The sequence below is a fragment of the Gekko japonicus genome, unplaced genomic scaffold (assembly GCF_001447785.1).
Source record: "Gekko japonicus isolate JY-2015 unplaced genomic scaffold, Gekko_japonicus_V1.1 scaffold467, whole genome shotgun sequence".
Lineage (NCBI taxonomy): Eukaryota > Metazoa > Chordata > Lepidosauria > Squamata > Gekkonidae > Gekko > Gekko japonicus.
In genome coordinates this window covers 815997-827981 of record NW_015169787.1, presented here as the reverse complement: position 1 = coordinate 827981, position 11985 = coordinate 815997, and the positions used below count along the sequence as shown (strand labels likewise).

The 11985-nt window shown below is 42.9% G+C and overlaps 1 protein-coding gene across 1 annotated transcript in view; it reads right to left on the bottom strand.

Moving 5' to 3' along the window:
- The window catches only part of PTPRC (protein tyrosine phosphatase, receptor type C), a 118984-nt gene that overhangs the window by 22161 nt on the left and 84838 nt on the right, over window positions 1-11985 (bottom strand). The window contains exons 12-18 of the mRNA XM_015416947.1: window positions 11950-11977; window positions 7949-7983; window positions 5748-5857; window positions 2527-2617; window positions 2312-2388; window positions 2138-2174; window positions 311-408 (exon numbers count right to left, since the gene is read on the bottom strand). Coding sequence (XP_015272433.1) covers window positions 311-408; window positions 2138-2174; window positions 2312-2388; window positions 2527-2617; window positions 5748-5857; window positions 7949-7983; window positions 11950-11977 — 476 coding nt within the window. The remainder of the gene's footprint in view (window positions 1-310; window positions 409-2137; window positions 2175-2311; window positions 2389-2526; window positions 2618-5747; window positions 5858-7948; window positions 7984-11949; window positions 11978-11985) is intronic.

The window sequence follows — 11985 nt, the reverse complement described above, 5'->3', positions numbered from 1 at the left end:
GGTTCTCCTAAATATGCCAAGCTGCTGGTCGAAAGCTACATTGGGTGGCTCGAGATCGGGGAAGGTGCATCGCCCAGAATGAAATGAAGGTGGTCAGGAGTTTGACACCAGTCATATTCCTCAGTACATTTTAGCAGCCCCTTGCCAGTTGTTCGATTATAAATAATTAATAAAGTGGCCTTTGTTAAATCCATATTGGTGTCCGTCTCTTCAATCCGACTGTGGTGGCAAAGATGTACTGTAAAATCATAAGGCCTAAGGAAAGTACTTTACAGTGGCAACACCAATATAATGCGCTTCTTCGTCTCACCCTGTTTCCTTCTTCACAGCGAGTCACCATGACAATAACTGTTGCCTTTTGCTCCCAGATCATTCTCCAGAAATCATCCATTGTCTCATCTTTGGGACCTGGTGGAAGTAATGAAAGAAGAGCCCTGCTGAATTAGACCAATAACCCTTTGTGATGGATAGTTTCAAGTTTCGCCCTCCAGGATCCTCAGCCAATCACATTCAAATAGTAGATTGGAATGTAAAAATAAAAAAGAGAGGAATTTGGCAGTTTACTGATGGGTAAGTTAGAAGATCTGCTGGTTAGGCAGGGAGTCCCTTAGAAGCTCTTCCTGTCAAAAAGGGGAACGCCTATCTGTTCTGTGTAATAAAGTGCTGTTGCCTGCAGAACTGTTAAAAGCCTTTCTGTTTCATGTTATATGAATCAGTCCAACAAGAAACATGTTTTGTACTGTTATACTTTCATAGGCCCCAGCTCTCCTGTAACTCTGTTACCGTAATGCTGGAGAAAAGGAAACAGCCAAGCCACGCCTACCACTGAAATAAACCTGTTTCTTAGTTGTTTCATCAAGGCGAGTATGTGGTTCCTTCAAGCCTACAATTCCTTCATAATAGGCCAAGTGAATGCTGGGTGGCATCCTGAGTCCAAGCTTTGCCCTCATTGAGAACAAGTGGTCCCAAAAACCTCAATGATAAAACAAAAGTATATAGAGAAAAGACGCTTGTAGAGTGTGAAAATTAACTCCCTAGTTTCTCGGTCTGGAAACAGAATGTCTTTATACCCTTCCCATCTTACGTTCAGTTTTCCTACAATAGCCAACCCCATGTTCCCAGAAGGCCTGTGAACAAGTCATAGATGCCCAAACCTCCTGCTGTTGCTGTTCCTCACAGCAACTGTGTTCAGAAGCACACTGTCTCTGACCAAGGAAGGTCCATTTAGTAAGGATACACACGCCTGTACATTTTAAGTTCTCTGCTAATATTCAAAGAGCCTTGTTTTGTTCCTCTTTAGGTTATTTCAAAAACACTTGACTTTGGGTAATTCTTCAATGTCATTACATTAATGCTACAATTGTTTTTAATGTTTGTTTTTGTAATTGATTAGCTTTTTATTTTAGCTAAGGTCTCCAACCTCTTGCTCATTTTGGCTGCATTTTATTGCATCTTTTCCAGTTTTATGATATCCTTCTTGAGATGGGGCGATTTCTTAAATCATTTGGTATTTTAAAGTCTGGATTACCATAGAAACATTCCATCCAAGGTAAGAATTTTTAATAGCACAATCTTGTATGGAATTACTCCAGTCTAAATCCATTATTTCAACGGGCAACTCTGCAAAGGGCTGCACACTAACAATGCAATCCTAAGAGCACTTTCCTGGGAGTAAGCCCTATTGAATAGACTTTAGTAGAATTCAGAGTAGACTTGCTTAGGATTGCTCTCTAAATCACTTACTTCAATAATAAAATGTTAAGCATATGATTAACTCCCTTCAACTGAAATTACTGGTGCCCAAAACTGCTGAACTCTGGCTGGACCATGTCTTTATTGTTTAACCCAGTAATAATTTGGGATAGACAACAAAGGGCAGTCTAAAAGTCTAATTTAATAAAATAAGAAATAAATCAATCAATAAATAAGGGCACCAGCTGTGTAAACAAAGTAAAAAGATATAATTGTACATAATTAGATTTTTCCCAACTACAGCTTATTATACCTGTTTGATGAGGTCATTATCATCATTAATTTATTCCCATATGATGTCAAAACCACACAAGTTAAGTACACAAGTTTTACATTCCTGCAAGATTTCAGGTAGGCAGAACAAAAAAAGAAAAGAATACATTACCTTGGGCAGCAATGTATTTTCTCGGTTCTTTGAAACCCTATGATAGAAAGTAATATATTGTCACTCTGTACTTAACTGCCAAGAGATTTTAACATTAGCATGTACTTACCAAGATAAATCAACAACAATTTCTCATTTTGGACATTAAGAATGTAGTTAACAGAAACCACTCACATCAATATGGCTGGCATTTATGTATTCGGAACCTGGATCACTGATGATTGAAGAGAGCTCCACACGGTTATAGTCATCTTTTCATGCAGATAATCAGACACAAAGATAGAGAAAAAAGGAAGTTTGTCTCAAAACTCTCAGTTTGGTATTGTATCAGGAAGAATGTGGAGCATAAATAACTGGCATGAAAAGCTTTATTTGTAATGTCTACTTACAAGGGAGGATATCGACATAGCGGTTCTTGTTCTGATTGTACGGTTTGCGTGCATCTCTTATAGAAAATTTACTGAAAACTCTGGGAATGCTCTGCAAAACAAGACCATTCCAACTTGAATTTATTTATTTACTTTATAGTCTGCCTTTCTTGCTGAGATCCAAAGCAGATTACAAAATTAAATACAATGCAGTAAGAACCGTAGAAGACTTAATAAATAGTCTACTATGACTGGATTACCAAATTAGAAGCTAGCACAATAAACAACAGTGTAAAATATGACATAAGAAAAAAACTGGATTATGGATGTTTGAAGCGAATGCTGTAAAAGCAGATAATGCTGTAAAAACATTGCCACAAACAGCAGCCTTGTCCCTTTGTAAAAGCATCCTTCTGAACAATGCCATTTTACTACAGCACTATTGTCATCATAAAAATGTCGTTGTCCCCAGGGGTCATTTCGTAGAAAAAGACCTAGGGGAACTCATTAGCATAACTCATTAGCATATGCCACACCCCCTGACATCACCGGAAGTGTTGGGGGCCCGGCGGTGGACCTGCAAGGCCGGCGGGAGTGTGAGGAAGCCCCGCCAAGGCCCTCCCAGGCCGCAGGCAGGCAGGGGTGGGGAGAGGAGGGGAGGAAGCAACTTACCCTCCCTCTTCTCCTACCTCCTCCTGGCTGAATGAGGGCCGGAAGCGCGGCGGCCAGAAGCAGGGGGCGGGGCTTCATCGTGTGCCCCGCCCCCGCACCTCACCTGGGGGAACTGTGATCCCCCGCGATCCCCCCCGAATAGACCCCTGGTCGTCCCCCCCCCCGAACAACTTCATTATACTTATTCTGCGGAAGAGTAGAAGCATGGGAGCCCTCCTGCTCTCCTCAGGCAGGCCATTCCATTAGGGGGTGGCCACAACCAAGAGTGCACAAGTACAGGCAGTTGGTCTTACTCGTTTGCAGAGTTGCACTTTTCGAATTTCACCATTACCAGGCACAGAATGAAAGTGTAAATGAGGCCTCCCAAGACCCAATCATATGCCAAATGATATTTCACTGATATTAATCTGGAAGCAAAAGAAATATTAACGAATGGAAACTAAAATTTTGAAGCTGAATTCAAAATTTGTTACTTCTGGTCCAGAAGGTGCCTTTCAATAGCTGTTCAGTCCAAGCCAAAGTGTCCTCAGCAAGGCTGTCCCTTTAGCAAAGAGCAGTCTTGATAGACAGAAGTGCTGGAGACTTTATATGAGGTGTTAGATGATGCAATCCTTGTGGAATGCCTTGAGATTGTCATGTGATTGCACGTCCCCCATACAGCATCACATTTTAAACCATAAGGCAATATATTATTAGGCCTCATTATGCTTTCATTCTATGTCTAGTAATTTCACTCTGGAAGTAAGTTAATATGTCTTTAAAGTATAATGTAGGCATTGCTTGAGGGGCTGCGGTGGCTCAGAGGTTAAGATGCTTAGCTGCAGATCGGAAGGTCTGTAGTTCTGCAGTTTGAGACCCGAGTGCTGCGTGACGGAGTGAGCGCCCCTCTCTGGCCCGCTGAACTGCAGGCTGTGGAAGGTCAGTAGTTCAGCAGTTCGAGACCTGGGTGCTGCATGATGGAGTGAGCTCCCATCTCTAGTTCCAGCTCCTGCCGACCTAGCAGTTCGAAAGCAAGAAATTGCAAGTAGATAAATAGGGACCACTTCGGTGGGAAGGTAACAGCGTTCAGTGTGCCTTGGTGTTTAGTCATGCCGGCCACATGACCACGGAAACGTCTTTGGACAGCGCTGGTTCTTCGGCTTGGAAACGGAGATGAGCACCGCAACCCTAGAGTCGGATTCGACTGGCTTTCGAGCAAGGGAACCTTTACCTTTTTTAAATAGGTACTGCTTCCATCGGAAAGTAACGGTGTTCCGTGCACCTCGGCATTTGGACAGCGCTGGTTCTTCGGCTTGGAAACGGAGATGAGCACCGCAACCCTAGAGTCGGATTCGACTGGCTTTCAAGCATGGGAAACCTTCACCAATACTATAGGCATTGTTTATTCATTTTATTATATGTATTTAATTTCACATTTTTTACAGCTGTATAATTGTATTGTATTAGGACCACCCGGCCTCCCTCCACCACCTCTCAGCAGCATTTAAAGGAAGTCTTTAAACACTGCTGGGGAGAGGCAGGGGCTACTGGCTCCTGCCTTGCAAGAGGAGAGATCCCCTTTTGTAGGGCAGGAGCACCTGGCACCCGCTCTTTTCAAGTGGGTGCTGCTGGCTCCTGCCTTGCAAGAGGAGAGATCCCCTCTTGCAGGGCAGGCATACTTGGCTCTCGCTTCCTCCCCCCCAAGCATTTAAAGGGAAGGTTCCCTTTAAATGGTTGGGAAAAGGTGGGGGCATGGGCGAGCTGCATCCAGGGCATGATGGCATCACTCTGTGTGATGTCATCACATCAGGGATGTCCACACCCCTCCTGGAATGCCCCCTAATCCCCCTGCCGGGGAGAAATTTGGACCTGGCAACCCCATGTATCATGGTATAAGCCAATTTGTTCCTTGTTGTGTTTGACCTCTGAAGAAGGCCCTAATAGGCTGAAATGTGTCAAGTCAAGTCCATTGGCCCTGGTGTGTATATATGATTTTGGTATTTTTACATGAGGTATAATTGGGCCCCTATGTGTTTTCTGATTCTTTACAAATAGATACATGTATTTTTACATATTATTTATAGCTTAAGTTTTAATTGTTGGCTTTCTACTCAGTTTGACATAGCTGAAAAGGCTACACATCACTCAAATGGGCCTCAATGATTCAGCAAAACTAGCCAATAAAGAAAAACAGCTTTTTGGAAATGAAATCTTTTGTTAGCACTGAGTCATAGTGCACACACAACATGGCCATTTGGACCATGCAATGACACCATACTTCTTTCTTTTCTCCACAAAATAATGTCATCAGATTAATCAAGTAATGTGAGTATGTACATGTGAGTAGTTTGGAAATATGTCTCTCAGTTTATTGAGAAAGTTGCTCTTCTGATTAAACTTTCATTCTTCTGGATGATGAAACTTTATTCTTGACCAGGAATCTCTTGACATCTGCCTCTCTATATGGCTGTTTCCATGAAGCTTGCATCTAGAAGATCTTGGATCTAAAGATATATCTTCCCAACCCCAAAGGAAACCAACACCAACAGTACTAACATAAGGTTGGCTTACATATTTAACAGAATACCAACCTGAAATTCATCCAGGAAAAGTCTTCCTTCATCTGCTATCTTTCTTTTATAGCTTTCCCATAACAACTCTGCAGGAATTGGCTCTATATTCATCAGTTGCTTGTCATCATCTTTTTTAAAAAATACAAAAACCCCCATGTAGTTACCAATTTTGCTGTGTTTAATAGGCATAATGCAAATACCTGTTTAAATGCATGCTGCATGGAGTCATAATATGTTTGCAGAAATGTCATTACATGCATGAAGTTAAACTTGAATTCATCAAGTAATGCATTCACATAATGTGACTCCGTCTCTCAAAGTATGTGCATTTATCCCTACATGCTAACGCCGCAGTGAATGAATAACAGAGCTCCAAAAAGTAATGTGCCCTATGCAATTATATACTCCATGCAATTATACTCTCCAGTAGTGGTTCTCAAACTTCCTACTGTCAGAGAGCCTGACCATTTGTCTGCAGAAGAACTTCTATTTGCCTCACAGACCATGCCAATTTGGGCATGCTCAAATATGCAAGGTCAATTCATGTAGACCTCTGGCAAAGCTCACTAGGCCTCCCAGAAGTAACTGAGAATGCAAGACAGAATATACCAACTACACAGGAAAAGATAAGTAATTGTTCTTTCCCAGGGAAGCTTATTCACTGTTTCTGGTCCCTCACAAGGAATAATCCTTTGTGAAGAATCTGCTCATGAGTTTCCTTGGAATGCTAGGGATAGATAGAACCCTCTGTGAAAAAAACACCAGTGCTTTACATCAAGGGTAGATTAAAGAAACAATGGATTGTCTTGTGAGGACAAGGGGGGAAACCCTGTTTGATCCATAATGAAAGTAGCAATAATTGTCAAATATATATTTGCAATTACCTGCAAATACCCTGCAAGAAACTTGTGAGGAGGGGGCATTCCACCCTTTTGTTTCCTCCCTTCTTCCCCTACTTCTCTGCTTCCCACTCTTTTTACATCCTGCTACCACATCTCTTATTTTCTCCCCCATGCCTGTTACTCTCTCTGTCTGCTACCATATCACTCTCTTTCACTTTCTGCCCCCTACCCCAATCACTCTTTTTCTCTCTTTCTGCCCCCCACTTCATCACACTCTCTCTTGTCTGCCCCTCTCAGCACTCTCTTTCTTCTTCCTCACCCCAGCACTCTTTTTTCCTCTCTCTTTCTGTCCCCTCCACCAATGGTCGCCCCATAGCCACTCCCACTGGCTCTCCCAGAGCCCACCAAGGCTTCCCTGTCCCCAGTCGCCACACTTGGCAGCTGCCCCTCCCCTTGCGGCTCTCAGTGGCTCACCCTGAGCTTCTCCGGGTGGGTCTGCCTCAGCTTCCCTCCTGCCGCTCCCCATACACACACACACACACACACTGCTTTTGGCAGCTCACCAGTTGCGGCTGCAGTCTCCAGGGCTCTGAGCCCGGTGGCTCCTGGGGTTCTGCCTCAGCAGTCGCCACTGCCAGAATCGTTAAAGGTAAATGTGTTGTCTGAATTTAACCCCACCATTTTTTATGTTAGATTTTTCTGCAAACCTGGAGGTCCCTCAAAGTTTGCAGAAACATCTGTTTAGTGAAAGTGTGGCCCCAATCCACAGATATAGGTCTCCGCAGATAGGGGGCACACTTTTATGAACAATATATATATATTCTCTCTCTCTCTCTCTCTCTCTCTCAAAGGAAAGCTCCCATGTGTGGTTTCATCCAGGCACTGTTTAGGGCCTGAGCCCCTGACAAGCAGAATCTAAGAATTTGCCTTCAGATAGCCTATGGGTACCCTAAAACTCATACATCGATTCTATGAGAGAGAGCCTAGTTGTTTCATGTCTTGTGCTGAGAAAGCTTAAGATAAGCAAAATAGAGGAGCAATTATCTGTCATTTTGTCATTTTTAAGTTTACAGATAGGTCCAGTAAGAATTTAGAAGAAAACAGGAATCCATGGAAGCAACGGACAATGCAGTTTCTTATACCAACTAAGGGTAAAAGAGGAAACAGGCAGATTACAGGGAGGAAAGGTATTTATTTAGCTACTGAACAGCTCAGGGATAGAACCGTCCTGTGAATTCTGTGCGGTTATCATACTTATCTGGTCCCATCGAGAAGTCTGATTCAAGTTTAAGTAATGTTGCATTGGCCTTACAATGAGCCAGGTAAAAATCCATTTAGTGCATGCATATGCCAAAATTATAGCAAACGAATACCTACCTGGCGCAACAAGCCTCATAGATTCATTTGAATCTCTGTAAGAAAAATAATCATTGATTAATGTTAAGAACAACATTTATTTATTTATTTATTCGATTTATACCCCACCCTCCCTGCAAGGCAAGCTCACGGCGGCTTACATAAAAATGCATATATAAATATAGTTAAAATCATACATAAAACAACCATAAATTATATATAAAACAACCATAAACATTTTCCTAAAGTGCTGGAACAATACTCAAGTAAAGTGCAGGAGAATAAAGTGCTGGAACAATACTCAAGTAAAGTTCAGGAGAGAAAAATTCTAGATTAAGCTACACCACTACTTAGGGGATAGTCCTGATGGTATACACATATCTGCTCGGATAGATCTACTAATCTGTGCCATGAACCAGGCTAAAGATGGTAAAACCAGGTCACTCCTCGGTATTTAAGGTGGCTCCTAATCAAAAGCCTGGTGGAAGAGCTCCGTCTTACAATCCCTGTGAAACTGTAAAAGGTCCCACAGGGCTCTGATCTCCTCTGGGAGCTCATTCCACCAGTACAGAGCTGCCACCGAGAAGTCCCTGGCCCTGGTTATTGCCAGCCTGACCTCTTTGGGGCCTAGGAGGGCCTGCTGGTTTTGGACCCCTGAATGCAGTGCTCTCTGGGGAACGTATGGGGAAAGGTGGTTCCTCAGGTATGCAGGACCCCGACCGTAAAGGGCTTTAAAGGTCAAAAACAGTACCTTGAAGTGAATCCGGTATGCTATTGGTAGCCAGTGCAATGCTTTCAGCACAGGCTGGATGTGCTCCCACATGGAGAGACCCATCAACAGCCTGGCCACAGCATTTTGCACCACCTGCAGCTTCCAGATTTGAGACAAGGGCATCCCCAAGTAGAGAGCATTAGAGAGGTGACCATCACATAGAGAGGTGACCATCACATGGATCACTGTTGCCAAGTCGTTGCATTTGAGGAAGGGAACCGCCTGATCACCTGGAGATGGTAAAAGGCCAACTTGGCAGTGGCTACAACCTGGGCGTCTATCGTTAGACTCCTAACCTCCGGCGCTGGCATCAACTGCACCCCATCAAAGGTTGGGAGTGGGATCCCTACCCTCAGGCCACCCTGGCTCAGGCACAGGACCTCCATCTTTGTCAGATTCAGTTTCAGTCGACTCAGTCTAAGCCAACCAGCCAAGGCTTGTAACGCCCAGTCCAGATCTTCTGGTGTAGAGTCAGACTGGCCACCCAACAACAGAGCTGGGTGTCATCCACATATTGGTGACATCCTAGCCTATGCCTCTGGGCAATCTGGGCAAGGGGGCGCATATAGATGTTGAACAACATCGGGGAAAGTACCACCCCTTGAGGCACGCCACAGGTCAGTGGATGCCTTTGGGACAGCTGTTCCCCTAGTGCCACCCTTTGTCCCCGACCCTGAAGAAAGAATGCAAGCCATTGCAAGGCAAGCCCCTGAATTCCAGAGTCGGCAAGGCGGTGGATCAGTAGCTGATGGTCAACCGTGTCAAACACTGCTGACAGGTCCAGCAACAACAGCACTGCCGATCCACCTCAATCCAGGTGCCTCCTGAGGTTGTCCATGAGGGTGACCAGTGCTGTCTCCATCCCACGTCCCAGGCAAAAACCAGACTGGAAGGGGTCTAAAGTCTAAAGTGGAAGTGTCATCCAAAAAGCTCTGTAACTGGACTGCCATGGCCCTCTTAATTAACTTGCCCAAATAGGGCAAGTTGGAAACTGGCCGGTAGTTAGCCAATTCAGCCGGATCCAAAGATATTTTTTTTCAAGAGGGGATGGACCACAGCCTCCTTACGTATCCCAGAGAACTGACCCTCCAAGAGGGATCTGTTGATAATCTCCCCTAGGGCACCTCGAAACCCACCATGACCAGCTTTAATTAGCCCCGATGGGCACAGATCGAGGAGACACATGGTAGGGTGTACAGTTAAGAGCAATCTGTCAATGTCCCATGTTACTGAAGCCTTTACCAATCAAATATTAAGTTACTGTAGTAGAGTTTTGGCACTGAGACCTTAATAATGCCTGGGTTACTTTAAAATATAGTTTGTTCCTATCCCAGCACATTAACAGTACTGCAGATGGTTAGTATGTGGAAGGCAGAATTAGACAGCTCATTACCATGCTAACTTCACCTTGTAGGTTAACACCAGCATGATAAGGAACCATATCATTTTTCTCACCCATCTGCATCCTCCAACTAGAAGTTTCCAGAACAGTGTGGAATTGAACTATGAGAACGAAACTCCCATACCACTGTTAGGATATCAAATCAACTCAATAATAATTCCACTCTACAAGAAAGGGGATCCTAAAATCCCGGGTAATTACCGACCTATTAGCCTTCTTTCTGTAATGGGCAAACTATATGCTAAACATCTTGAGCAGCGATTGCGTAGTTGGGTAAAAGAAAAAAATATTATTGGCCCTGAACAAATTGGATTCTCTAAAAATAAATCAACCTTGGACCACTGTTTAATTTTATCAGCCTTGTCTGAGAAATATATGAAAGTAGGCTCCAAGAAACTCTACGTTGCCTTTATAGATCTAAAAAGTGGAGAGAGAGAGAGAGAGAGAGAGAGAGAGAGAGAGAGAGAGAGAGAGAGGTGGTTACAGGTTTTGCACCTTCTCATTCCATTTTAGGCTGCTCACTTGCAAATTAAAGGTCTAATATTCAAATTAAACTGATTTCTGTTATCCCAGCCTTAGATAATACATGCTAATTTTGTATTGTTTGTGGTAGGAGATGGTTACAGTAATTGTCAGTGCAATTCTAAGAACATTTTCCTGGGAGGGAGCCCCATTGAATGGACCTGAGCATGATACTGAGCTGACCTATTTAGGATTGCTCTTTGTGAAGCTGAGGTAATATCTTTCTCTGTTTGTGACATTGTAGGATCCTCATGATTTCTGCACCACTGACCACATTCTTCTGATTATTTACATACCTATCTACATATCTTTTTCTCCAGTGTGGGCAGATCTGCAGACAGCTAAATCTGCGGATTCAGCCCATGCTGAGAGAAAAGAGATTTTTCGATTGGAACCCCCCAACTTTGCAGAAAAATCTTTGAAGTTTTAATAAAATGTATTGTCTCTTACCATGCATTGTGCTCTGAATTAGGACTTAGTTTGATTGAAACCAAGACATGGGTGTTAACGGTCCGTTACTGGCTTAAATTATATTTTAACATTGAAGATGGTTCGCTTTTGTCTTTTCTGTTAAAGGAAATTCATAGTACCTCTTGGGACTATAATATTCGAACCAAAATAAGATATTTGGGCCTCTCCTTGGAGAAGCTAGCTTTCTCCTCTGAAGTGTATATCTTCCAAACAATCAAACAGAGGCTGGTAGATATTGAACTTCAAAAACTGCAGCCCCTTCATCCCCCTGTCTGTTCTTCAGCTACATTAAGTCTTAAGAATGTTGTGGGATGTATCCCCCTGTATTTGTATAATCTTGATAGCCCTAGCCACCGGAGAGCGTTTTCTCTTGCTCGAGTAAATGCCTTTCCATCAAAACTACTGTATGGTAGGTTTCAAAATATTCCTAAGCATGAACGGAGATGTGACTGCGGTTCTAACTCTCTTGATTCAATTGATCACATATTGTTAGACTGTTTGTGGCATGCATCTGCTAGGGAAAAATGGTTAAACACTTGGTTGCATGGTAAACATCACCTTTCCAATGAAATAAAATGCCAATTTCTATTGAACGATGTAACAGCAGAGATTACTGTGGCAGTGGCCAATTTTTTAGTTGACGTGATGAGAGTGAAAAATTTGGGAAAGTCCATTTCATGATTTTATGATTAACCTAGACTTTTAGTTGATTGTGTCATTTTCTCTCTTTGATTTTTAAGGTTGTATATGTCATTAAAGGTTTATTGATTGATTGGATATCAAATCTAAGCCTGAATATGAATGAGAAAGTTGTAGCCTTCTCATCTTACTACAAATAGTGAAGAAAAGCATTACCTTGATTTCTCTTTGTTGAGGTCGTAGATTTTATAC